This window comes from Cebus imitator, unplaced genomic scaffold (genome assembly GCF_001604975.1).
Source record: "Cebus imitator isolate Cc_AM_T3 unplaced genomic scaffold, Cebus_imitator-1.0 Scaffold36, whole genome shotgun sequence".
NCBI lineage: Eukaryota > Metazoa > Chordata > Mammalia > Primates > Cebidae > Cebus > Cebus imitator.
Window position 1 is genome coordinate 4,213,721 of NW_016107351.1, and position 27,719 is coordinate 4,241,439.

Consider the following 27,719-nt stretch of genomic DNA (forward strand, 5'->3'; position numbering starts at 1 on the left):
GGGAGGGAGGGACAGAGGAAGGAAGGAGGGAGGGAGGAAGGAGGGAGGGAGGGAGGAAGGAGGGAGGGAGGGAGGGAGGGCAGGCAAGAAGTAAGGTGAGAAGTAAGCCAGACACGGTGGCTCACACCTGTAATCCCAGCACTTTGGGAGGCTAAGGCAGGCAGATCATGAGGTCAGGAGATCAAGACCATTCTGGCTAACATGGTGAAACCCCATCTCTACTAAAAATACAAACAACAACAAAAAATTAGCCAGGCATGGTGATTACGTGCCTGTAGTCCCAGCTACTCAGGAAACTGAGGCAGGAGAATTGCTTGAACCCGGGAGGCAGCAGTTGCAGTGAGCCAAGATCATGCCACTGAACTCCAGCCTGGGTGACAGAGCAAGACTCCTTCAGAAAGAAAGAGAAAGAGAGAAGGAGGGAAGGAAGGAGAGAAAGAAAGAAGAGAGAAAGAAAGAAAAGAAGGAAGGAAAAAAGGAAGGAAGGAAGAGCAAAGAAAAGAAAGAAAAGGAGGGAGGGAAGGGAAGGAAGGAAGAAAGGCCCCAAGGGCTGCTGGTTGGCTATTTTTATGGCTGATTATATGCTAAACAAGGGATGGATTATTCATGAGCTTTCTGGAAAAGGGGTAGAAATTTCTTGGAATCAAGGGTTCCTCCCCATTGCAGACCACACAGGGAAGCTTCCAGACGTTGCCATGGCCTTTGTAAGCTGCCGTGGCACTGGTGGGCGTGTTTTTTGGCATGCTAATGCATTATAATTAGGACATAATGAGCAGTGGGACAACTAGAGGTCACTTTTGTTGCCATCTTGGTTTTTGGCAGGTTGTGGCCCGATTTCATATGGCGTCCTGTTATCTGAGCAGGGTCTCTGTGGCCTGGACTAGTGACCTTCTATCTCATCTCAGACCCCAGGGGGTGAAAATGCCTAACCTCCCAGGAATGCTGCCCAACAGGTCTCAGCCTCATTTTACCCAGCCCCTATTCAAGTTGAAGTTGCTCTGATTCCAATGCTTCTGACATATTTCCCCCCTCCCTTTCACAAGAGGACGCTTATCTTGTAGTGGTAGGAAGATTCCTCTTCTGTAGCTTCTTCAGGCTAAGTAGGGGTAACGATATTCCCACCTGACTAGGAAGGTCTTTTGTATTCGGGGTAGAGAGGAATTCAGTGAGAAAGCATCAGCATAGTGAGGGCCATCCATAACTCTGAGTTCCAACAAAAGGTGGTATCTGGAAGATTAGCAAATGTTCAGTTTCAGAAAACGTTGGGCAAGCTTATTCTCCATTCCCACACAAGGTATACAACAGCAATATGTTCCATAATAGTAAAGCAAAATAAGTAAGATTATCTGATATGGTTTGGGTCTGTGTTCTCACCAAATCTCATGTCCAGTTATAATCCCCAAAGTCGAAGGTAGGGCCTGATGGGAGGTGACTGGATCACAGGGTGATTTCTCATGAATGGTTTGGCATCATCCCCCTTGGTCATGATAGTGAGTGAGTCCTCATCAGATCTCATCATATAGGCTCTTTTTTTTTTAATTGGCTTTGATGGAAACTTGTTCCATAAGGAATCTTATCTTTGACTTTTTAAAGCCTTGCCCAGCCATGGGTTTATACCTTCAATTGCCTGTATGATCCTCTCAAGGTCCCAATATAACTTAGGGCTTCTGGACCTGTCACAAAGTGACATTCTTTCCTTACTACATGTCAGGAACCCTGTACAGGGGCTGCACAGACAAGGTATAAAGCCAGTTTTCCCAAGGACATTTTATTAGCTCTATCAGTCAACTTTGATTCCTTAAGGCAGTTTGTTTATATTTGGAAGTATGCTGTTCCATTCAAAGCCTTGATATAAACCAGTTTCTCCAATTGTGTCCTGTTACAAAAGAAAACAGATTCTTATTGCACGTATGCAAATAATTATTAATATATTGCCACAGGTTAAGAATACTGACAAATAGTTTTCAAATTTGGGATAAATCAGGTAGAGAGAAAGAAATATGCTCCAAATTTTGTTTAGAGAAACATATTTTACTCAATTGTTAAAAGCTGTAAATAGTTCAAAAGAAAAGTTTGCTTGACTCTGAAAAACAAAACAGAAAGGATCAGCAACATTTTAAGAAAAAAGTCATAAAAAGATTATTTCCATCTTTCATTAGTCTGTGCAATTAATTTCTGTTATGCCCATTATTTAAGAACACATTATTTTTCCAAAAGAGTCTTGGAAGCTTTTTTTCTTCCTCTGTATTTTAATGGCACACTTTCCAAAGTTATCAGAGACTTGCATTTAAGAGTAATTTTCAGTATCCTATAGCTGGTTATAAACCTTCATTTGAAGAGGATTAAAACAAGACAATAATTGTCTGTGAATGACAAAAAGTCTTAGGACAGCCACAGTCAAAGATGCAACTGACAAGGAAATTTCATTACTTCTGTAGCATACAATGTTACAAAATAATTATAATTATTACTGATAATATACACTAAGTCACTGATAACATACACTAAGTCATTATAGGAATTTCCTATAATTTTAGAACACATACCAATAACATATTTATACAAATATGGTCTAAAGAAAGCCAAACACCATTTCATATTTGACAATGCTTCCTGTATGATTTTAATATACCAAATAAGTCTCTTTTGGACTTTAGGGTTTTTACCATCTAAAAGGATTAATCAGGTCAGAAAAAGACATGTTTAGAATCTGATTTTGGAAAGTTTGTCAAATATCAAAGGTTTAAAACACTTGATATTATAAAATAAAATTCCAGGTCACCATAAGTCATTTATTTAGCCAAAATGGTAGCTCAACAATTTTAAAAAGGCAAAAACCTTTACCCATTGATAAAGGGAAGATTTAACTCTCCGAACAATCTGTCTCTTTTCTTTCCCTTCTTCTTCCTCTAGTTTATTTAAAAGGCAAACAAAAATCTTTCATTATCTTTTAATATTACATGAAAATCTTGCTCAAGAGACAAAGCCAAATTTCACCTTTGCGATACTGTACTATTGATGTCAAATTCGATTCCTAGTAAAACTTTATAGGCAAATTTTTCTGACTTCAATCAGTTTGACCATAAGGTAAGATTTTCATAAACCTTTTATAACCCTTTACAATTTTTTTTTTTGTTAAAGAGTATCGCAATGCTCTAAGAAAACCCTATTGTGCTTTTATTCCAATGTTCAATTTACAGAGAAACTGAATAATACTTCTTTAACTTTGGCTAACATGTTCACACAGAGAATTCCTTTTACACGATTAATCTTTCACAAACATTCCACAAGCTGCTTAAAACTTCCGTTTTATCCTAAGAACAATTCTTCAACCTTCCAAACCAGGCAAAAACATCCCGTCTTCCTATGCCTTCTTATAATCTTTTACCAAGTCCACATTATACTTTCCTTATACACTTTGCATATAAAAGTGTTTCTCCAGTAATCTCAGTCACACATATTACAGTGTTAACTCTTACGAACTTTTATTTTTGGCCAACAAAAAACCTGGTTAGTAAGTGATTTTATTTGTATATCAGGTGTGGAGCTTAGGGCACCAGACAAAGGTGCAGATAAGGTCTGATTCTTTCCAGCATAGCTAGGGGCATGGCTAACGCCATATGTTCCCACGTCTTACGTAGACTCTAATGGCTCCAAAGGAGGTAAGTTGAACAATTATCAAAAGTCAAAAAGTAGTTTATTGAACATAGTATCTGACCTGCCTAATTTACACCAAATGTCTAAATTTCGAAGACATTTTTATTTTACCAATAATCCTTAAAACTGCCTTTCTTTTCCAAAGATTACTAAAGTCATGTGAACAAAAAGGCATTAACATTTTAATTTTTCTGGTGAAACATTTTATCTAACCGCGTGCTTTTCTTTACGCCAATTAAATAGAGCTCTTTTATGTATTTTGGTACTAAAATATTACTCACACGGGTGGTGGAGACCGAAAGCAAGTACCCTCACATGGTCAAGGTCAAGCTCCCAAGGACACAACACAAGACGAGGGGGAATCATCATCCAGCTTTTGTTTCAGAGACCTGCAGCAAAGTTGGCAGCTGGCCAGTTTGCTGGGCCAGCCTGAATAGTGAGCTCACAGGGGTCCTAGGCCCACATTCTATCCTATGATATCCCATTTATGACAGAATGACACAGAAAGACAAATTCATAGCACAAAGTACACCAGATTCATCACAGCCTAAGACTAGCCTCCCAAATCCTTTCTCCCATTCATCAAAACCTTGCAGAGGAGACCATGATTTTTAGCATTCATTCAAATGGTTCGCACAGAGAGGGAGAGACCAGAGGCCTGACTGGTAAGAAATTCTTACCCTTTTGCCAGCATGCCAGGTTTCTGGGATCCCTTTCCCCACGCAGCCCTAGCCACCTTGCCTCACAGCACCGTAACTGTGGGGGCCAAGTTACACCGCAATGGAATTATCACCCTTTTCCACTTCATGGAAACACAGGCAAAAACCTCTCAATTTTGCAAGGTGCTGCCCAACAGGCTGCATGGAGGCACCAAATCCACATCGTCCATTCCGGGCAGAACAAAACACACTTGACAAAACGTAGTCATTAGCCACCCCCTCAGCACCGAATATTGACCTGGCAAGCTCAAAACTTCCCCCGTCGGCCCCTGTAGTCTCTAATCCATTCAAAGTTGGTGGAATGACTGCCAACCAGGAGTTTCAACAAGGGGTTTTGGACAACATGGAAGCGTAGACAGTCATCCAGAGTGACAGAGAAGACCGACGAGGGAAAGGCAAGAAAGAGAGGCACCGGGCGCGGTGGCTCACCCCTGTAATCCCAGCACTTTGGGAGGCCGAGGTGGGTGGATGACCTGAGGTCAGGAGTTCAAGACCAGCCTGGCCATCACGGTGAAATCCCATCTTTAAAAAAAAAAAAAGAAAAGAAAAGAAAAAAGAAAGAGAAAGAGGAAATGGAAGGGAGAAGGCCGCTGCCTGCAGTGGACTGCGGAGGTGAGGAGCTCAAGGAACCCAGAGAAAGACCCATCCAACACAGCGACACTGAATCAAGAGTTCAGGCAGCTGCTTGTTAAAAGGGATCTTTCCTAGCAGTCCCATCAGCTCTCAAGTCTTCCCCTTTGGGGAAGGAAAAAAAGATGCCCAGGTCCCATGACGCTGCACATACCTAATCCTGTCACCCACCGCCCTCAGCAAAAAGGGCATGGCAAATTAATCCAAAGAGAATAGAGGTTACCATCCTGCAGGGCTGAGTCCATTTTTAGGCAAGAGAGGTCTTACCGAGGGTCGCCTCTAACCTTCCTCAGTTGGGCCTTGAACCCACGTTTCAACAAGCCTTCTTGTCGTTTACTAAGAGGGGTCTCTAACTCCCTGTGTCTTAGAAGGAATTCTAACTCTCCTAATTGGGGCCTTGAACCCAATTCCATCCATTACCCTGGGTAAACTACCCACCGCTTACCCAAAATTGGCCAACTGGTGCCTCAGTCTATTTCCCTTGGGTCAGAGGCCTCTCCAGTATGATCCCTTCGTGGTTTCTCGTGAAAGATGTTACCAGAAAGGGGTCCTGATCCAGGCCCCAAGACAGGGTTCATGGATCTTCCACCAGAAAGAACCTGGGGTAAGTCCACAGAGTAAAGTGAAAGCAAGTTTATTAAGAAAGTAAAGGAATAAAAGAACGGCTGCTGGCTGGCTATTTTTATGGTTATTTCTTGCTCATATGATAAACAAGGGGTGAATTATTCATGAGTTTTCTGGGAAAGAGGCAGGGATTTCCCTGGAACTGAGGGCTCTTTCCCCTGTTAGACCATCTAGGGTAACTTCCTGACATGGCCATCGCATTTGTAAACCATCATGATGCTGGTGGGAGTGTCTTTCAGCATGGTAATACATTATAATTAGCGTAAAATTAGCAGCAAGGATGGCCAGAGGTCACTTTCATTGCCATCTTGGATTTGGAGGGTTTTGACCAGCTTCTTTACTGCCTCCTGTTTCATCAGCAGGATGTTTGTGACCTGTAACCTCCTGTCTCCTCCTGTGACTAAGAATGCCTAATTTGGGAATGCAGCCCAGCAGGTCGCAGCCTCATTCACCCAGCCTGTATTCAAGGTGGACTTGCTCTGGTTCAAAGGCCTCTGACAGAGGAACTGGATCTCTCATCCATTGAATACAGTTTTACTTCATTTTATAAAGGTTAAAATATATTGTTTAGGAATACATACCTGTGTGCTAAAATTATAAGGTAAGGCAAGAGAATGATTAACACAACATTCAGGATTGTGGCTACCACCTCTTGGGGATAGTGGGGAGTTGAGAATAGGAAAAAGAACCTGGAGAGCTTTAAAAATACAGGAATAATGTGTTGTTTCTTAAGCTGGAAGGCATGTGTAAATCTTTTAGAAAATAAAAGCTCTGAATATAATGAGTGTTAGGCACGTTGGTCGTGTAAGGAGACCACCAAGCAGGCTTTGTGTGAGCAACATGGCTGTTTATTCACCTGGGTGCGGGCGGGCTGAGTTCAAAAAGAGAGTCAGCCAAGGGCAGTGGGATAGGAGTTGGTTTTATAGGTTGAGGCAAGTGGTCGGTTAAAGATGATAATCTATTTTAGGGAGGGGAAGGGCATCATGGGATGCATGGTCACAAGGGTAGGGGTCATCTGCTACAAACAGGCATGATTATAAGGGTGGGGGATATGGGTTGCAAGCAGAGGGGAGGGTGCTGTAAATTACACAGTTACAGGGGTGGGTGCCTTGAGAAACCCAGTGTCCAGAGGGGAAATTCCACAAGGCTGAGCAGAAACAATGGTTGCAGGTTGCAGGTTGCAGGTTGCAGGGGGAGAGCAATTAGATGACGCAGGAACAAGTTGTTTCACTTCTTTCTGTGACCACCTGGTTACCTGTGGTTACCTCAGACCTTCTGGCTTCTGGGGAACAACCAGAGGTGGACATGAGGGGCACCAGGGCTATAATGGCCAAGCTTGGACTTGGAGACCTAACAATGAGTATTATGTGAAACATGGTTGGGACTCAAGTTTAGCATGACAGAAACATTAATGAATTCCAGAAAGGTTTGTCTCCTCTCCAAAATCAAAAGTGCCTAACACTGTGTTTAGCACATTTCTATTTAAAGGTAATTTAAGATACATGTTTATGACTTGTTTAAATACCACATAACATCTCTCAGAGGAATCACAAGAAACTAGAAATAGCGATCGCCTCTGGGCAGGGAACGGAGAGCGGCAATGTGAGGCTAATTTTTCACTGCACAGCATTTATATATTTTGAATTCTTCCTCTTGTGTATCTGTTACTGAACGGAAGGCTTTTGGGAGAGCCGGAGGAGGTAGCTAGCATGGAGCAGGAAAGCTGAAGGTGCAGGTGGGCAGGGGGCTGGTGCTCCCTCCGGCCAAGCTCTCCTGCCAGAGGCTCCAAGGCCACCAAGCCTTCTTCCTCAGGACTTTGAGATGGAGGAGGGCGGGGCCGGGGAAACCTTTTAACACAGAGCACTAAAAGTTCTCGGGGGGGGGGGCTGGGGGGGAAAAGGAGGAATCAGAGACCCTCGTTTGGCAGGAGGTTTGTGGATTGCAAATTGGTTGCAGGGAAACACCCCCACCGTCCCCACCCCGGGACACTACAGCCTCAGACCTCCGTGATCCTGGCTTCTGAAACTGGTCAGCAGCACTCTGGAGGCGGCGGTTTTGAAGGGCCAAGGAGAGGGGCTGTCTGCCTGAGAAAGAGGATGGCGGAAAGCGGTTCACGCTTATCCACCTCCGAGACCACGAGGGTCGGGGGGTCTTGCTCAGGGAATGAGAGCTTCCCTCCCCAGTAGCCTCCAACCCCCCCCCCCCCCCGCCACGCTTCCCACCCCAGAAGATCTGCTTGGCCCACGTTCCAGCGCAGCGCGGTGGAAGAGGGCCCTCGTGTGCCAGTGCGGACTCTCGCGCCTCTCCAGCGCGCCGGCGCAGGACACAAAAAACCACAGCTCCCAGCAGCCCCCGCGCCGCTCGCGCGCAGCCGCAGAGCAGACGCTGCCCGGAGCGAGGGCCCGGAGGCGGGGCGAGCGGCTGTGGGGCGGAAGTCCGCCGCCCTGCTCGGTCCTGGCCTTTCGTGCCGCCTGGCCCCACCGCCCGCGGGCACCGGAGCTAGCCCCGCAGCGGGTGAGTGACTCAGCGCCCGCGGCCGCCGGCGCCCTGCCCCCGCCGTGGGCTCAGGTCCCCGTCCCGGAGCCTGCCGTCGCCCTCCGACCCCACCGCGTCCCGCCCCCTGACCCCTCAGGCCCGCTTCCCGTCCCACCCATGCGGACCTCTGTCCCCGGACTTGCAGAGTGGAGTGGGACGCCGCCCTCTGACCTGTGGGAAAGTCCCCGTCTTCCGACAGGCGGTGGACACCACCCTCTCTGACTTTGGGACACCTCTTCCCTGGGACTAGTGTGGGGACCATTTCCCTCTGATTAGTGTGGGCACCTCCCCTATCTGATTGGTTAGTGTGGTGGCTATCCCCCTCTGATTAGTGTGGGGCACCTCCACCCTCTGGGTAGTATCGGGCACGCCCCCGGGAATGACCCCCTCCCACCACCCTCTGACTTCAGACAGCCCTCCTCTGCTCTATGCAGGGCCTCTCTGGACTGATAAGGGCATTTTCTCCGCCTTACTGGCACTTCATCACACCTGTAACAGGCGAGGCTTCCCCACCCCATCCTACTCCTTGCTCTCCCTGCCCTCATCCAGTTTAGAGCCTTCCTCCAGGCAGCACAGCTCAGTCTCGTCTTTCTGCATGCAAACAATTTGCCCTCCCCACTGTACCCGTCTCACACCCCTCCTGCCCTCCGGTCTGGATTCTCTTATCCCCCGGGACTGGTACCTTCTTGCCCGTCCATGTTGCCTGGTGCCTTTGCTTCTGCCCCCAAATGGTCTTTCCCTTGCCCTCTGTATCCCTAGGTTTGGCACAGAGCACCTGTGACCCCTCTAACGTCCGCCTCCAGCGGACACCTCTCTCTCCCAAGCACCTTTCCGCCTTAGTGGCCCCTGTCTCCATAGCAGCCCCAGTGCCCAGCTCCATTCCTCATTCTCTTCTTGGGGTTGTATGCTCAAGTCTTTCCTGCCACATTTTCAACAAAGCAGGGGTTTGGGAACATGAGTCTCTTGGTGTCAAGTGAATCTGGCTAGCCCTCCGGTGGAAGCTCCCAAACTTGAAACAAGTGTCAGGTCCTAGAAGACTCCGAAAGGAAGCTGGTGCTGCAGCCCTTCTGGAGCCACCACGTCTCCCAGCTCCTCCTCCCTCGCCCTCTGAGGAGCCTTGCTGAGAAAGGTCCCTCCGGTCCTGGGCCACAGACCCTCCCCCCCAGCCCCACCCCAGCCTCTCAGCAGGACAGTCTGGCTGGAGCCTGTGGGATGGCTGCAGGCTCCTCCCGGTGCTCCTCCCTGCTGGCCTCAATGAGCCCTCTATCCCAGCCCAGGCCCCTGCTGAAAGGCACATTGAAGGAGCCAGCCCTCTCCCCTCTGGATTCGGGAGGGTTTCCTGTTGGGGCAGCCCCAAGCATCTTCAGGGCCAGGACTCAGGTGAAGCATGGATTTGTCCAGGCACTGTCCCAAATTCTAGGTCTTCCGTCACTTTTTCATGTCCAAATGAATCTGATCACAAAAGAGAATGACATGTCACAAGGTGGTAGAGGAAACCGTCCACTCGAAGTGGGATAGGACCCCTGGACCCTGGGACCCCTCTCACTGGAGGGGCACATTGCAGTTTGACGCTTCTGTTCACCAGAGGTCTGTTTTCTTGTCCTGAGGCTATAACCATAGTTTCCTAGCCCGTGGCAGCTTAGTAAATGTGTTGTGTCGGCTCCCGGTACTCCACCTCACTGTGCACCTGGGCTGCAGGGCCCCCTGAGCTGCAGAGTACTGAGGAGACCCAGGGTGTGGGAGGAGCAGTTCTGCTTGCTCTGTGGGTGTTCTTACCCTGCCCCCTGGATGTGGCTCTCGGGGTGTCTGTGCCTGCGCAGGCTCCCACAAGTACATACGGCCCGTCATCAGAGTCTCAGTACCTTCTGGCAGCCATGTAGGTAGATGTATAAATGCTGTAGTGTTTTCTCTTTCACAAACAGAAGATCTGAGACCTGGAACTATTGTCCACATGCCGAAATGGGCCAGCACTATAACAAGGAAGTCCTTTTTCTGTTGTTTGTGGAATGATACCAAGGGTGCCGAAGGGACACAGCGTGGATTCTTTTAATTCGGTTCTCTCTCAGCTGTCGAAATTTCCTGGAAAGCTCTTGTGGCGTGCCAATATCAAGGGAATTAAAAACGTTTATATTGATTTTTAAGAATGTTCACATTGATTTTCCTTTTCTTTTAATCAAGACGGTTAATTAGGAAAGAGTGATTCTGACGATGGAGAAGTCTGTGCTGTCGTTCCGTTTTTTCTCTTGGCCCCTCCTCGTCTCTGTCTTGCGTGCAGTGGGGAGGTGGAGCCCACTGCTCCCGGTTCCCAGGCAGGACACTGCTTCCCCCGTTCCTCCGGGATGGTTCTGTGGGAAGTGAGGAAGGCACCGAAGTCTGGCTCAAGACAGTGTGTGATGCTACCATGTGGGGCTGGGGCAGAGATGAGATTGGGACCCCCCAGAATGGCTCTGAGGGTCTTGCTGGGTTGAATAAAAGTCCTGACGATGCAGCCTTAGTGTCCCAGGAGCCAGGCCCTGAGGAAAGCGTGAAATGAGAGGGTGGCTGTGGGCAGGTGGCTCACGGAGGCGCCACTACGGTACGGAAGCCAGTCCTGATCAAGTTCCATCAGGGGATGAGCCCAGCCCTTTATTTTCACACATTCTGGAAAAGGACAGCTTTCCAGATGTGTGATGCCATTTGGCATGTCCCTTTCAACTGGGAAGGTCACTTTTTGGCTAAAATCCCTCCAAGTATAACATCAATGATAAAAATTAAGCAGACACAGCCTCTTTACGATGCAGTAAATGCGAACCGTACAGGGTCTGAAGCTGTGCGCCTACCCCATAGACAGTGACTGGTCCTGGCCCTTGGAAAACCTGGGGGCTCCCTCCCCATCTTTATTCTGCGATTAGTGGAGCAACAGCTTCCTGAGATGTCCATGTCCCGCCTTCTGAGCCTGTGAAGATATTACATTACCTGGCAAAGGGGAATTAAGGTTGCTAATCAGCCGACCATAAAATAGCGAGATGATCCTGGATTTTCCCAGGGAGCCCAGTGTTGTCACAGAAGAGCCAGAGTGAAGTGAAGGCCAAGAGGCCTGGAGACTTGCGGTGGGCGGGGCTTGGAGGGGGAGGAGGGGCCACCAGGCAAGGAATGTGGGTGCCTCCAGAAGCTGGTAGAGGCATGGGAATGGCTTCTCCTGAGAGCCTGAGAAAGGAGTGCAGCCCATGACCCATGCCAGGCTTCTGTCTACAGGACGGCGCCTGCTGCCTGCCGTGTGCCAGATACAGGACGCCGGGGACAGGTGCAGAAGTCAGTAAGATCCTGAGCTTGGCTTTAAGGAGGGTGCTATCTGTGGAGGCAGGATGGCCTCAGTAACCCTAAAGGACAGGCTCCCTGTGACCTTCTTCCTCCTTCCTGGTTTCCTTGTGCTGCCCACCCCCATGCGGATTTGAAACGGAATTTTCAAGTACAAATAATTAGCCTCACAGGTGCAAAAGCAGGAATGAGGTAACATTTTCAAGGCGTCTGGCATTAATAAGTGTTTCTTTCAGATGCACCACTCATGTTCCCTGGCGCTGTTAGCACAGGTGTTTGAAGGCCCTGGCTGCTGCCTTGGCGGTGCGGAAGAGTGTGAGGTCAGCGGGGTTTGCTCTGTGAACACAGTGGGCACTGTGAGGCCTGCCTGCCTGCTCTCTGGGTGTGGGAAGGGAAAGGCAGGTAGCTCTTCTCCAGGGGTAAAGGGTTGGCGCGCTCGCCACCTGCCTGCGTGTCCCTGCCAAGGAGGCGGGGGCTAGGGTGTAGTGTCTTCTCAACGCGATGCTGTTGCTTCCTGCCCTGCCTAGACCCTGAAAGGGAGGAGCCAGGTGGCCCTCACTAAGGCTGCTGGTTCCGCCACCTGTCCTATTTCACCCCTGCAGGAAGCGGGAGAAACAGACTCTCTCGGCTGTCTGCTGTCCGGGGAGGCACCACTCCCTTCAACATAGCCTTTCGGAGAGGGCAGCGGCAGGCCTGGGGATGGCCTTGGGAGGTAGGTGGCCCCTGAGCCCATGGCTTGCTCCTGGGAAAGGGAAGCAGCAGGGAGAGGCCCCCTGGGTGCGCACAGAGAAAAGCCAACTGTTTCCCTAACTCTCTGCTCCTAACTACCCTCTCCCTAACTCCCCCTCCCAACTCCCCCTCCCTAACTTTCACCTCCCTAACTCGCCCCTCCCCAAACTCCTCCCTAATCCCCTTCCCTACCTACCCCCTCCCTAACCTCCCTCTCCCCAACCCCCACTTTGTAACTCCCCCTCCCTTTTACCTCCCTAACTCGCCCCTCCCCAAACCCCTCTCTAGATCTCCCCTCCCTTACTTCCCCATCCCTAACTCCCCCACCCCTGCAGCCTCCCTCTCCACAGCCCCCCCTTCCTAACTCCCCTCTCCCTAACTCACCTCCCTAACTTCCCCCTTCCTAACTCCCCTCTCCCTAACCACCCCCAGCTCCCCTCTCCCTAACCCCCCTCCCTAACTCATGGCTTCCCTCTTGCTCTGGGAGTGTCCTGTGGGATGGACAGATGCCTCGTGGTCCCTATGAGCCTTTCAGGTAGTTGTCACTCCTGTGAGTGCTCTCCAGGCAGCAGCAGGGGTTCTGTCCCCTAGGCCCCTGAGCCTTCGAGATTTGCAGCCCTGCCTGAACAGGAGAGCCTGGCTGACCTTGAACCCACGACTTTGCTGTAGTTTCTGGGTCCTCTTGTTGCTGATTATCTAAAACCAGAACATTATGCTGCAGGCAGTGGGGTTGAAAAACTTCTTTTTACAATAAAGCAAATATTTAAACTGCCTAAAGCTTTGAGGAGTGCAGGGAGAAGCCTGACACGGGCCCCTTTCTTCTGGAAAGGACTTTGTCCGTCTTATGTCTTACCTTCAACAGTTCATTTCTGTTGTTCCCGGCTGGCAACAAACAAAGAACCCCCTACCCCCACCCACCAAAAAAGAACCCAACTTGTTTTTAAAAAGAACATGCTAGTCCTTATCTGCAGCAGGGCTCAGCAGCCAGACACCCCAGGCAGCCTCCAGCCAGTGGTAGCTGATACACAGCACAGGCCGTGGCAAAGTCATCTGATTTGAAACTTTTCGGCAAAATAAAAGTAATTTCTTGGGGTACTGAAGGAGAGATGAAGCCCAGGGGAAGGTGTTCTGGTACTGAAGTTAAAGGAATTCTCTGGAAGGTACACAGAGTTCTCTTGTCACTGAAAGTAGTCAGTCCCTTGTTAAACAAAGGTACCTGAGTCCCCAGCGTCTCTGCCCCTCTGTTAGCTCTGGGGAATCAGCAAGACCTCGAGGTAGTGCTGACCGCACCGTCCCGCAAGGGTGTGTTCACAGTCTGTCTCCCCCACTGACACTGATTCCTCGGAGCGAAGAGAGGGGCAGAGACGCTAGACTCAGACACCTCTAGTTCCATGTGGTCAGTGAGCATCCCAGGTGGGGAGCAGCGTGTGCAGCAGCGTGGATGCCAGGAGCCCAGGACTGTAAGGCATGCGGTGTTGCACGGGGACCTGGGAGAGGTCCCGCTCCTGGGAAGGCGGGCAGAGAAACCCAGTGAGGCCTTCTCTGCAGGCTGAGACATTTGTACTTTAGATGGAAGGCATTGAGATCTACTAGAGCTTGAATCCAGATTTGCTTTTTTGGAAAAGTTATTCTGTCGGTTTTGTGGAGGATGATTTGAGATGGTCTTGACCAGGGATCTGTCAAGGGACAGGGAGTTGGTATTTTCAGTCTCCACAGTCTGTTGCAACCACTCAACTGTGCAGTTGGACTCAGCATGCCGGGAAGGAATCTGAGCTTGCTTTAATCAGCTGCATCTACACACCAGGCCATGTCCACACACCAGGCCACGTCCACACACCAGGCCACACCTACACCCCAAGCCACATCCACACACCAGGCCGCACCTACACACCAAGCCACGTCCACACACCAGGCCACACCTACACACCAGGCCACGTCCACACGCCAGGCCGTACCTACACACCAGGCCACGTCCACACACCAGACCACACCTACACACCAGGCCACGTCCACACACCAGGCCGTACCGACACAGCAGGCCACGTCCACACACCAAGCCACACCTACACACTAGGCCACGTCCACACACCAAGCCACACCTACACACTAGGCCACGTCCACACGCCAGGCCATGTCTACACACCAGGCCGCACCTACACACCAGGCCGCATCCACATACCAGGCTGCACCTACACACCAGGCCACGTGCACTGACACACCAGGCCGCACCTATACACCAGACTGCACCTACACACCAGGCCATGTCTACACACCAGGCCGCACCTACACACCAGGCCATGTCTACACACCAGGCCGCACCTACACACCAGGCCATGTCTACACACCAGGCCGCACCTACACACCAGGCCGCACCTATACACAAGGCCGGGTCCACATACCAGGCTGCGTCTACACGCCAGGTGGGGGACTGGATTTGGCCCAGGTGGTAGTTTGCAGCCCTCCCAGCAGGTGAGAGGGTGCTTGTAGAGTGAGTGAGAGGCAGTAGCGGTCAGGCCCTGTGCAGAGTTCTCTACCCTGAGCATCGGCCCTGTGCAGAGTTCTCTACCCTGAGCATCAGCCCTGTGCAGAGTTCTCTACCGGGAGCATCTGGCGTGGCCATCAGCATGGCTCTGGGAAGTAAACTGAGGCCAAGAGAAGTCCCTTGGCCGAGCCCAGATGGTCTAGATCAGGGGTGTTCAATCTTTCGGCTTCCCTGGGCCGCATTGGGAGGATTGTCTTGGGCCACATGTAAAATACACTGATAGCTCATGAGCTGAACAGACTCATCGTGTCTTAAGAAAGTTGACACATTTGTGTTGGGCTGCATTCAAAGCCATCCCGGGCCGCATGTTGGACAAGCTTGGTCTAGATCATTAGGCCTCTGAGAGTCACCAGGGTGAGAGGGAACTGGAGCTGGGCTGTGTGGATGGGTGGGGAGAAGGGGCCAGGTCTAGAGCTGGGCGGACGCATGTGGGGCTGAGGAGGGAGGAGGGTTAGAACTAATTGCTTCCCATAATGGCTCCTGAGGGCCAGGGGAGGAGGACCTTGTTTGCGGGGCCTGTGGGCATCGGATGATGAGGCTGAGAGACTGGGTCAGGCTAGAAAGGCGTGGAGGTCTTCACCCTAGAGGGCAGGCCCTGGGAGAGGTCAGTGGGCTCCGTCCCCTGCCAGCACTGGGGACTGGAAGACCTGCCTGCAGGTCTGGAAGACTGGAAGAGGCCAACAGAGAGTGCCTCGCTACCTCCAGGAGGGACGACCGGGGGATGTGCTCTCTGGGTTTGCCGCTGGTGCAGGCTTCAGGTCGACGCTTCCGAGGATTAGCCGAGAAGGAAGAGAGGGTGTAGGTGTGGGTGAGGGGCCTGGGCAGGGGTGGGGAGAGACAGAGGTGCCGGGGACTCAGGGAAGGGTTTTCCTTGATTCAGATTCGCCATTTATTCAGCAGCAGTTGAGTGTCTCTGGGAGCGTAGGGTCTGGAGGTGAGGTGGTGACAAGGTGGGAGACTTGTGCCACCTGGGGATGGGAGGGAGGATCCAGAAGAGCAGGCGCCTGGCGGCTGGGGGGACTGATCTGCGTGGCAGTATGGGCCTCACCCACGGGCCTCAGCTGCTGAAGGTGGCCGCAGAGGGGTCTCCTGGGAGAAGTGGGCCTGAGGTTTGTCAGGGGCGGTGAAGGTGCGCAGTGACTCACCGAGTGCTGGGGGAGTTGAACGGGGAACATGAGGGCTCCAGGGGCCGGTGGCAGGGCTCCAGGGGCCGGTGGCAGCACAGCACAGTGCCTGACCCCAGGCCCTGCTGGCGGGCACTGTCTTCCTGGGCCTGCAGCTCACGTGGGGCAGCTAAGCAGCTCGATCTGTGCGGGGCTTGATCTGGGCCGTGGGTTCACAGTAGGACGAAGGTGGGCCCCCAGCAGGATGCGGAGGGGCTGTTGAAGAAGTGGCTGATGGCCCACCTGGCATCTCTGTCCCTTTAGCCTGTGTGTGCAAACCACCTGCTCCCTGCCTGGCAGTGCGTCAGGTGCTGGGGCTGTGACAGTGGGCAAGTCCCTGCCCAGGAGCAGAAATATTCACCTAGCCAGGCAGGGATGGTGGGAGGGACGGTGGGAGAGCCGGAGCTGCGTGGGAGGGGGGCGCTCGCGCAGGTCTTCCTGAGTTGCTGATGCCTGGTTGAAGAAACGGAGCGCCTGTGTGAAGAGCAGGCCCAGCTGTTCCAGGCAGGGGAACTGCAGGCTCTGCCCCGGGGACGAAGCCAGTGTGGTCAGGGGACAGAAGGAAGCCCATCTGTGGCTGGTGGCAGGCAGAGGAGACGGTGCAGTGTGAGGGCTGAGTGATGGGGGCACAGTGGGTTCATCCCAGGAGCTGCAGAAGCCGCCGAAGCTGGGAGTGTGCCATCTAATGGACGCCCCTTCATGGCGGGTAGCGAGGGAGTGTCAGATGATGGTGGGATGGCAGCTGGCACAGGGACTCCATGGTGAGGGTGGAGCAGTGTTGTGCGGGAGGCAGCCGGGGAGTGGAGGGAGGCAGCCGGCGGGGCACGGTGAGCACGGGCCGTGCAGGAGGGCAGAACCTGCCCCGGAGTCAGTGCTGAGTAGGGAAGCAGAGGATGAGGCCACTCAGGTTTTCTGTGGTGGCGGTGCCTTATGTTTTTATCAGAGTGTAATATTCACACAGAAAAGCACAGCTCCCAGGGTCCCAAGAGAGCTTGAACCAGGCCACTGTGGACACGGTGGCCATGCGTCACCACCACCCTTCCCACGGGGAGATCCGGAGCAGTTAGGCTGAGGGAAGAGCTGAATAGTACTTGTGTCTTGAAACGTGTCTAAGACACATGTCAGAAATGCAGGTAAGGTAGGGTGTGGGCATTGGCACCTACAATCCCAGCATTTTGGGAGGCTGGGGCAGGAGGATCACTTGAGCCCAGGAATTCAAGACGAGCCTGGGCAACAATATAACGAGGCTTCATCTCTATAAAAAATTTAAAAATTAGCTGTGCATGGTGGCACATGACCGTAGTCCCAACTGCTTGGGAGGCTGAGGTGGGAGGATCATGTGAGCCTAGGAGGTTGAGGCTGGAGTGAGCGTGGTCATGCAGCTGCTCTCCAGCCTGGGCAACAGAGTGAGGCCCTTTCTCAAAAAAATAAAAGAAAAGAAAAAAGAAATGTAGGTGGAATTTGCACAGGAGGTGAAGTAGAGTGCTTCAGAGCCCACAGGAGACTTCTGGGGCCTGGCTGGGGTTTGAAGCCATGGAGCTGGAAAGAGGCTGGGAGGGGCGGGGCCTGGGCCTGGCCAGAGGAGGATGCCCAGCGCTGGGAACGCCAGCCCCGCTGCCTGGAAGGCCCCAGTGACCAGCCCTGTAACCACCTCAGGGGGTCCTGACAGGCCTGCCCCTTAAAGGGAGCAAGGAGTCCTCTCTATGGGCCTGGAGGAACTGCAGGCAGCCCCGCTCTGCTGTTAGGAGGCTCGCTCTGAGCAGCAGGCCCCACCTATGAGCCTTATTCACTCTTCTAACCTGACCCTGGGGGCTAAAACCTGAGACTGCCGGAAAGCTCCGGGAGCAGGCTTCCTCGTGGAACTGTCATCCTGCTTTTGCCTCTTCTCAGCCCAGCGGCCTGCAGCATGGAGAAGGGGTATCTCTGGTGAGGGTGTCTGTCCCTGGCCACTATGCACCAGGGCCTCATGCTCCATGCATTTGGGGCCCAGAATTGCACAGAGCCACTGGAGTCCCCAAGTCCTTCCCAGAAGAGCTGATTAGGACTCTAGCCTATTAGAGGACAGGGGACAATAGCCCTGGCCGGGAGGACAGCGTCTGCCCATAAAGCCACAAGTTTGCTGTTCTGTTGTTTGCTTGAGGACCTAGCCAGGGAAGCTTCCCAGGCCAGAGTTCACTGAGGGCCGATGGTCACCAGGAGCCGTCTCCCCACCCCCCGAGTGGCACTTGTCGGCTGTCTGGAGACAGGCAGCTCTCACCGAGGCGGCGCAGACGCGGGCCTGGCGCCCCGTGGCTGCACTGAGCCATCATGCTGTGTGCTCCGAAAGTGTGGTTGGCAGCAGCGGGGAAGGGCTGCAGCTCCTGGCTGCCACCAGCACCCTGACCCTGGGGCTCTTCCACAGAGCCACGCCTGGGGTGGAGGGTGGCCTGGGAGGGGCCTGCAGCTAAGCCAGGCCCCACGGTGAGCCCAGGAGTTCTTTGGAGGCAAGGCACAGATACGCTGGCCTCCAGGCAGCCAGAGCAGCTCAGACTCTGGTCCCTATGGTCATTTGCGTTAATAGAAAGACGCCAGGGGACAGACGGCCAAAAGAACAACAGCTACCAAAAACAAGGAGCGTTTGGATTTGCTTTGGATCTGTTTTGTATTCAGATGTCCCAGGAGCCTAACCCCGAGGAAGTGGAGACTGCTTCACTTACTGCACATTTGCCTGCCCTGGCCAGGCACTGTTCTAGGAGCTGGGGATACAGGGGTGGAGACAGAAACAAACCAATAACTGTGTGCTGTATTCTCGCCAGGTGGGGACAAGTGCCAAGGACCCAGGGACGGAGGGTGATGTCAGCAGCAGGGCAGTCAGGGAGGGCTTCTTGGATGAGGTGGCATTTGAGTAAAATACAGACCTGTACCCTGTCTGTGATCCTATCCCACCTCACCCGTCAACCTTCCCCTCCCACCTGCCTCCCCGCCATGTCTCTCTTTAGAGGGATCACAGAGCGCAGCCCGCAGGGAACTCCCTCTCTCACTCAGCTTCCTACCATGCCAGCTGGGTCGGGAGATGGAACAGTTCTGCTCTGGAAAGACTTCACGTCTTGCTGAATGAAAGTAAACAAAGATACTGCCAGAGTCAGGGATTCATGAAGCCAAGGAAGTAACAATGGCCACAAAGCGACATACTATTTCTTCCAGGAGAGTCAGCCTCCGGCGCCTCAGCTTCCGGAACTGAGCCGGGACTGAGCTTGCGGGCGCCCTGACTTCTCTCCTCCCTCCCTGGCTGTGCAGGTCCCGCCTGACTGCCCCGCTGATGCCCCTGCAGCCGTCCGAGCACCCGGAATGGAATGAGTCTATGCACTCCCTCCGGATCAGTGTGGGGGGCCTTCCTGTGCTGGCGTCCATGACCAAGGCTGCGGACCCCCGCTTCCGCCTCCGCTGGAAGGTGATCTTGCTATTCGTGGGGGCCGCCATCCTCTGGCTGCTCTGCTCCCACCGCCCGGCCCCCGGCAGGCCCCCCACCCATAATGCACATAACTGGAGGCTCAGCCGAGCGCCCGCCAACTGGTACAATGACACCTACCCCCTTTCCCCCCCACAAAGGACGCCGGCTGGGGTTCGGTACCGGATTGCAGTTATCGCTGACCTGGACACAGAGTCCAGGGCCCCAGAGGAGAATACCTGGTTCAGTTACCTGAAAAAGGGCCACCTGACCCTGTCAGACAGCGGGGACAGGGTGGCCGTGGAGTGGGACAAAGACCACGGGGTCCTGGAGTCCCACCTGGCGGAGAAGGGGAGAGGCATGGAGCTCTCTGACCTGATCGTGTTCAATGGGAAGCTCTACTCCGTGGACGACCGGACAGGGGTCGTCTACCAGATCGAAGGCAGCAAAGCCGTGCCCTGGGTGATTCTGTCCGACGGCGATGGCTCCGTGGAGAAAGGTAACCGGGCCCCGAGAGCTTATGGAGGTGTGGGTGAGTGTGGGGCGCGGGGCCTGGCTGGCAAACGCAGGCAAGGGTGAAGAATTCACATGCCCAGAAGGTGGCGGCGTGACGGTACAACACGTCTCCCTCCTGCTCTGACCTGCGGCCTCCTGACCCCTAGCCGGGAGGGCAGCCTCTGTCACTTCACACCGAGCAGATTCTGGGTGTGAGAGCTTATCACTAGAGGCCTGCGGGAGAAGTGGGGGTCTTTCCTGGATGTTTCTCGGCTGCATCGCGGCTGCTCCGAGAACCTCTGGGCACACAGCCCTTTTTACACCTTCAGAGCTTCTCAGGAGCATGCTGGGACGTGCCTCAAAAGCCATGGGTCAGATGGTTCTCACGTAAAACCCAGACTTTGGTTTCCTGTTACTGAAGGGTGAACTCCTGCCCAGCCCTCCTCTCCCTGCAGCCCAGCAGGGTGGGGCGAGTGAGCTGCGGCCACCCCTGTGCAGTGCAGCCTGAGTCCAGCCTTTTTGTTCACCAGAAAGGAGGTGCTGCTTCTGCAGGGCAGGGACAGGCTCCAGGGGGGTGCAGTGCCAGTGTCATCCTCCAGGGAGGGGCCGGGAGGCACCAAGGACACTGGCAGAGGAGCTGCACATGGCTCCATTTGTCTGGGCTGGCAGTGGGTTCCTGCCTTCTAGAAAGCTCGATGCCACCGCATGCTCTCTCAGGTCGAGAAGGAACTGCACACACAACTCCTGGCCAGCCAAGCCCTCCCACACCCAGTGATAAAACCTTCAGTGTTTGCGCAGGGCTGGGCAGGGGACAGACCTCACCTGAGGAAGCAGAGAAAGTGTGGGTCGCCTACTTCCTGCCTCACACTTGTCGGGTTTCAGGCAACCCTGGCGTAGTTCTGTCCTTCCCTTGGGTAGGGAGGAAAGCGGGGTCAAGGGAGCTTTGTGGTTGGGCTGTGCTCAGGTCATTTCAGGCGGGGTGGAAGACCCAGGGGGTGGAGAGCATCTCATGGCACAAGGGACCCAGGAGACAGCGGGTCCCTCCAGGGCCCTGCACAGAAGCTGCTGTGGTCTCAGGCGGTTGAGGGGCACGGCTCCAGCTCTCAAGGCGAGAGGCTGGCAGAATTTAGGGAATGCAAACGGAAGTGAGCACACCAGGCTCTAGGGATGGTCAGAATCCTCTGCAAGAACACAAGCCCTACACAGCCTGAACTGGGCGGAGCCTTCAAAGTCAGGCTGACTTTAAATAAATCAGTTTAAGAAAAAGCAAAAACAGCTTCTGAACAAATACACTGAAAGGAAGACTGGGAGCCCCAACGCTAAGCCCCTCTGCAGCGCGGGTGTTAGAGTAGTGCTCCGTCAGAGCTCAGGTGCGGCGAGGGTGCGCACACACGCCCCGGTACACACGTGCCCCTTCGGAGTGTTGCACTGCTCAGCCTTTCTAGCCCTGAAGGATCATCTTGAGGCTGGTGTTATGGCTGAAGCAGGGAGTTGGGGATCAGAGGAGACTTGAGAGTGGTGGCTGGACCCTCAGGAGCTGAGGGGAAGGCAGGAGGAGGTGCGGGGCCTCAGGGTGCTGCTCTGCTTGGCCAGGCTTCAAGGCCGAGTGGCTGGCGGTGAAGGACGAGCGTCTGTACGTGGGCGGCCTGGGCAAGGAGTGGACGACCACCACGGGCGACGTGGTGAACGAGAACCCGGAGTGGGTGAAGGTGGTGGGTCACAAGGGCAGTGTGGACCACGAGAACTGGGTGTCCAACTACAATGCTCTGCGGGCCGCTGCCGGCATCCGGCCACCAGGTAAGATTCCCCCAGCCCCACAGTGTGGCTTCCGCAGCCCCTCGCTGGGAACCTGCTTCCCGCCTGCATTTGCCTCCAGGATCCTTTTTTTTTTTCTTTTTTTGACAAAGTCTTGCTCTGTCACCCAGGCTGGAGTGCATTGGTGCAATCTGCTCACTGCAACCTCTGCCTCCTGGGTTCAAGCATTCTCCTGCCTCAGCCTCCCCAGTAGCTGGGGCTACAGGTGTGCGCCACCATGCCTGGCTAATTTTTTGCATTTTTAGTAGAGATGACACTTTACCATGTTGTCTAGGATGGTCTCGAATGCCTAACCTCAGGTGATCTGGTGATCCACCCGCCTAGGCCTCCCAAAATGCTGGATTACAGTCGGGAGCCACCGTGCCCGGCCGCCTAGGCCTGTTTCTTGCTTGATTTTAGTGATTTTGGTTGCCTGTGATGGTGGCTCCCCTCAGGCCAGTGGATTCTGGGGGCAAGCGAGCCGTTCTCTCTTTCCTGCTCTACCCGCCCCACTGCGCAGCTGGCCTCCTGGCATCCCCGCCTGTGGCCCTGTTGTCTGCACAGGGGCTGGTTCTGGGGGTCAAGCCCTGTCCGCACCCCTGGTGCTGGGCTGTGGTGTGCACACCGACACAGGGCTGCAGCACTGTGGCCCCCCCTTTCTCAGGATAGAGCCGGCCTCAGGTGCCTGAGGCTCCGGAGAAAGTGGCTGAGTCCCCGCCTTGGGCCCAGGGCTGTGTCCCCTTCCTTGCAGCCTCAGGGCAGCCTCCTCACATCCGGTGCGAGTTTCTTCCTTTTCCTTGGGCTCCTCTGGATCAGCACCAGGGAGGCTGCGTTGAGCCAGAGCCCTGATGCAGCTCACAGGCAGCTCTCTGGGGATGGGAGGGAGTGCTGCAAGTTCCCTGCCTGGAATAACTGAGGACACAGAAGCCTGGAGAGCTGGGGCGGGGGCTGCTGCGGGCTGGTGGGCCCTGGCGGTCACAGCCCGTGCTTGCTGCGCACGGCCTGATGGCGTGGGGCTGGGCGCGCCAGGCCGCGTGCGTGTCTGACCCGAGGTCACCCGGTCCCCAGGCTACCTCATCCACGAGTCTGCCTGCTGGAGCGACACACTGCAGCGCTGGTTCTTCCTGCCACGCCGCGCCAGCCAAGAGCGCTACAGCGAGAAGGACGACGAGCGCAAGGGCGCCAACCTGCTGCTGAGCGCCTCCCCCGACTTCGGCGACATTGCCGTGAGCCACGTCGGGGAGGTGGTCCCCACGCACGGCTTCTCGTCCTTCAAGTTCATCCCCAACACCGACGACCAGATCATCGTGGCCCTCAAGTCCGAGGAGGACAGCGGCAGAGTGGCCACCTACATCATGGCCTTCACGCTGGATGGGCGCTTCCTCCTGCCGGAGACCAGGATCGGAAACGTGAAGTACGAAGGCATCGAGTTCATTTAGCTCAAAGCAGGGAGACGCTGGGCAAGGCCGTCAGGACTCAGCTTTTATAAAAACCAGAGGAGGGCACTTCTGTTTTGATTTGTGCTTTTTGGAACTGTGCCTGGGTTGGAGGCCTGGACAGGGAGCCCGATGCCGGGCTGGGCAGGGGCGCTTCTGAACGCCCCATGCTGCCCTCTGCTGGTGAGATTGGTCACTTTGGGCATTGAGTCAAAGCCTGCGGGCGTGGCCAGGCCCTTTTCCATCTGACCTCCATTGTTTTCTACGTTCTTTTGTTCAGTAAATATTCCTGGAGCTCCTACCCTATGTCAAGCACTGTGCCTCACCCCGAGCACACAGTGAGCATAAGGTGGACCTGCCTGCTGGGGACCCCTAGGTCACACCCTTTTCTTCCTCGTCTGAGCCTGGGGCATCATGTCCAGCCCTGCAGATCCTTGGAAAAGAAAATGTTTACATTGCAGGGCATTGCATGGCCATGAGCGAGAGCGAGGGCAGGCCCCTGAGGACACATCTCCCACAGCTGCACAGGCAGGCCTCAGATAAATCCATCTCCACTTCATCTGGCCAGGGACTGCTTTCTCCCTTCAGGAGAATTCTGGGGCCATGTAGCACTTCGAAGTTTTAATGATTAACCTGTTTTCACTGAAGCAGTTTCGTTTCTTATGAAGCGAATCACCACCTCTTATCACGCAGAGCCAAGTCCAGCCCGCTCCAGCCGCAGAGGGGATTGGCAGGACGCAGTGACAGTTGGTGAACCAAGCGTCAGGTTTCGGAGTTCTTGGCCAGCGGATACAAAGATAAAATGTTGCCTTTTCCCAGCAACTGTCAGAAATTGTCACGCCTTTCAGGACTTTTATGAGCGACTTGAATTTTTTATTCCCTGCCTTGGGGTTTCTGGTGGCTTCAGGTGACCCGTGGCCCCAGGGCTCCTTTGTCCTGGGGAGGGTCTGTGAATGAGGCCTGTCACTTCTCTGGGGTTTCTTTCCATGGCCTCTGTTTCTCTGCAGCCTCTTCTCTGTGGAAACCTCACATGAGCGCTGGCCAGGCTGCTGTCTTCCAGGCACTCCAGGGCGAAGGCAGAGTGGGAGTTGAGATCGAGGTCAGGCGGTCAGGCATGACCCAGGCTGAGAAGGGCGTTTCCGTCATCTCAGTGCTCTTGCACAGCACTACCTCACCCCAACCCCCACCCCCACCCTGACCCCACCCCCGGCCATCAGAGGGGCCATGCTGGGTGGGAGGGTGAGGCTCTGGCTGCCCCTGTGCCCGTCCCTCACAAATCTCTCTTGAAACTCAAGCACAGCTGTGAGGAGGGCAGCCAGGAGGGACCCCTCTGGAGCTGGTTGTCTGTTTCCCTCTGTGTCATAAGTAGCGGAGGAAGTGAACGCTGAATGTGACACGTTTCTGAAGAGCTCAGCTCCCACCGGGCGTAGCCTGGAAGCCCCAAGTCTGTCCTGACTTTCGTGGCTGTGTCTCTGACCCGCCTCCTTGATCACTGTCCTTGATGTCCAGGCTGGGTCATGTAAAACGGAGATGCAGTCGGGAAGGCTGGGGGACCTGAGACCTTGCCGAGGTATTCCCGTCAGCGCCTGAGCCACAGCCCAGGTGCCCGGGAGCAGCCTCGTCACAGGCAGTGATCTGCCATTACTCTAAAGCTCACCTTTTTCTTCCCCTCTCTGTTTGCTGCTGTCAGCATAATGATTGTGTTCCTTCCCTACGGGATCCGTCAGTTTTGTAAACAATAAAGCGTCTGAGGGAGTGTAGTTCTGTCTCCCTGTCTGCGCTGGCTGTTTGCAGAGGCACGAGATGCCCGGGGTGCACACGGGGGTCGCCCACCAGGGGAGCCCTTCTGGAAACTGCGTCCTCCAGTCTCAAGGCGCTCCAAGAGCACGAGTGCTGTGGTCAGAAAGGGAAGGTCTGAAGGCGTTGCAAGCCCAGGCCTGGCTCTGTCCCCTTCCAGCCACACGTCTGCAGACAAATGGCCTAACTTTCCTGTGCTCCAGCATCCTCGTCTGCAAAAGGAAGCTAATCGCAGATTCCATCCCAGGGCTGCAGTGAATGGTAAGTGCCTGGGCGCATGCAAAGGTCTCAGAACGCCTCCTGACGCGTCGTGGGCACCCAGGCTCCCGTTTCGCTGCTGCTCATCCCTGGGGAGCCCTCTGGAAGACGTGGTAAGGAGGCGCACAGGTGACAGGCCGGGCTGAGCTGGTGTCTTTAGTGTGTCTGGTGAATCCACAGGAGCAGAGGTGGTCGCTCCAGGGGACATGTGGGACAGTCCCCATCACTGGAACTGCAAATGCCAGGAAGGCAGGCACTGGCCAAGAAAGAGAGAACTCAGCTGGAGACAGGACAGGGGCAGCCAGAGAAGGAAAGAAGACCCGGAGAGCAGAATCAGAAAGGCCAAGTGCGCCCACTCAGCCTCTTACCTTCAAGCCCACTCTCCTACCCCACCTCCCGTACCCTCTGGGATGGCTCCTGGGGAGTCCCTGACTTCCTCTGGCACTTGCCTCTCAAGGCAGCCCCTCCAGCGCCCCTCCCAGTGTCTGGGCCGATTCCCCCTCCCCGGTCCCTTCTGGCCTGGGACTGTGACAGCTCCACTGTCCACAGCTCCAGATGCCACAGATGGCCCTTGTGCAGCCCCCACACCCTGCTCGCTCACCCCTGGTAAACAGTTCCCTTCACTGAAGCCTCCTTCGATGCCCCTCATTCGGGTGTCATGTGTTCCTGCTGGGAGTCTGACCAAGACAGCCCTGCAGGAGGAGGCCTCTCCAGAACACAGATGCCGCAGCAGGGTCCCTGGAGACTCCCGAGAGTGAGCAGCAAGGAGAACCAGGCATTCTCGGCAGGGATCCACAGGAGAGCCGTTCCAGAAGAACCCAGCACACATTGGCCGAGGCGGGGCCGGGATAAGGAACTGCACGTAAGCTCTTGACTGTCTCTTTAAGAAGCCGTGACATGCGGGCCTCAGGGTAGTAACTACCTGCCCCACACTCATGTCCAGCACGCAACTCATCCGACTGGACGAAAAGTCAAGATTCAGTTTCTTTCATTCCACATGTTTGTCCCGTCTTCCAGTATGCTTTTTTTTTTTGGAGACAGAGTCTTGTTCTGTTTCTCAGGCTGGGGTGCAGTGACACGATCCCAGCTCACTGCAACCTTCGCCTCCCAGGTTCAAGCAATTCTGCCTCTGCCTCCCAAGTAGCTGGGATTACAGGCATGCGACACCACGCCCAGCTAATTTTTGTATTTTTACAAAATTACAAAGATGAGGTTTCACCATGAGAGATGGGGTTTCACCATGTTGGCCAGGATGGTCTCGATCTCTTGACCTTGTGATCCGCCTGCCTCTGCCTCCCAAAGTGCTGGGATTGCAGGCATGAGCCACCGCCCCAGCCCCAGTACACTTTAAATTGATAAATCTCAAGTTATCCCTTCACACCGTTAAAATAGTTAAATAAAGCAAAAATAAAACACCTTCACACAAAACCACAGGCCCAGATGGCTTCACTAGTGAATTGTACCAAACACGTAAGGGAGAAATAACACCAAACCCGCACAAAACCTTCCATGACTCTGGGAGTTGGGAACACTTTTCCAAGCCATTTTATGTGGACACCACTATACTGATATCAAAACCAGACAAATACCTTCCAGAAAAAATTCAGACCAGTATCCCTCATGACGATGCAGAAATCCTTAGCACAGATTATCAAGCCCCATTCATCAATAATTGAAAATTAGAATGTTACTGGAAAGGGGTCCTGACCCAGATCACCAAGAGAGGGTTCTTGGATCTCACACGAGAAAGAATTCCAGGCAAGTCCATGGAACAAAGTGACAGCAAGTTTACTAGGAAAGTAAAGGAATGAAGAATGGCAACTCCAACGCAGAGTGGCCCAGGGCTGCTGGTGGTCTCTTTGTGTGTTTTACGGTTATTTCTTATATGCCAAACAAGGGATGGATTGCTCACGCCCCCCTCTTTAGACCGCGTAGGGTGACTTGCTGACATTGCCCCGGCCTTTGTCCGGGCACTTTTGGGAGGGGAGCAGTGAGGACAACCTGAGGTCACCCTCATGGCCGTCTTGGTTTTGGTGGGTTTTAGCCGGCTTCTTTACTGCACCCTGTTTTATCAGCAAGGACCTGTGACCTGTGTCTTGTGTCAACCTCTTGTCTCATCCCGTGACCAAGAATGCCTTCACCTCCTGGGAATGCAGCCCAGCAGGGGTCAGCCTTCCTTTACCCAGCTGCAATCCAAGATGGAGTCACTCTGGTTCAGACACCTCTGACAAGAATACCTCATAGTAAGTGTGGTTTATCGTAGGAATGCAGGGTTAGTTCAATATTCCGAAATCAATCAATGAAATAATATTTTATATTAAGACTAAAAAGGGGCCAGATGCGATGACTCATGCCTGTAATCCCAGCATTTTGGGAGGCTGAGGTGGGTGGATCATTTGAGGTCAGGAGTTAGAGACCAGCCTGGCCAACATGGCGAAACCCCGTCTCGACTAAAAACACAAAAAATTAGCAGGGCATGGTGGCACATGCCTGTAGTCCCGGCTGCTTGGGAGGCTGAGGCAGGAAAATCACTTGAACCCAGGAGGAAGAGGTGGCAGTTTACTGAGATCATGCCATTGCTCTCCAGCCTAGGCGACAGAATGAGACTCCATCTAA

At 53.7% G+C, this 27,719-nt stretch overlaps 1 protein-coding gene across 2 annotated transcripts; it reads left to right on the forward strand.

Moving 5' to 3' along the window:
- Positions 1-8,029: 8,029 nt before the first annotated feature.
- On the forward strand, positions 8,030-24,808 carry CANT1 (calcium activated nucleotidase 1). 2 transcript variants are annotated; one of them, XM_017524982.2, is made up of 4 exons: positions 8,030-8,144; positions 19,173-19,822; positions 21,412-21,615; positions 22,681-24,808. In XM_017524982.2, the coding sequence occupies exons 2-4, from the start codon at positions 19,195-19,197 to the stop codon at positions 23,049-23,051; spliced, it is 1,203 nt and encodes a 400-aa protein (XP_017380471.1). In that variant the 5' UTR covers positions 8,030-8,144; positions 19,173-19,194; the 3' UTR covers positions 23,052-24,808. The 2 variants fall into 2 exon arrangements, with proteins under 2 accessions (XP_017380471.1, XP_017380472.1); XM_017524983.2 differs by lacking the exon at positions 8,030-8,144 and adding an exon at positions 12,027-12,174.
- The last annotated feature ends 2,911 nt before the right edge of the window (positions 24,809-27,719 follow it).

Bases quoted from the DNA above. Each gene is read 5' to 3' on its own strand.
- CANT1 (XM_017524982.2), top strand. From the start codon at position 19,195: ATGCCCCTGCAGCCGTCCGAGCACCCGGAATGGAATGAGTCTATGCAC. The intron at 19,823-21,411 runs GTAACCGGGCCC...CTGCTTGGCCAG, and splicing joins CGATGGCTCCGTGGAGAAAG to GCTTCAAGGCCGAGTGGCTG. The intron at 21,616-22,680 runs GTAAGATTCCCC...CCCGGTCCCCAG, and splicing joins TGCCGGCATCCGGCCACCAG to GCTACCTCATCCACGAGTCT.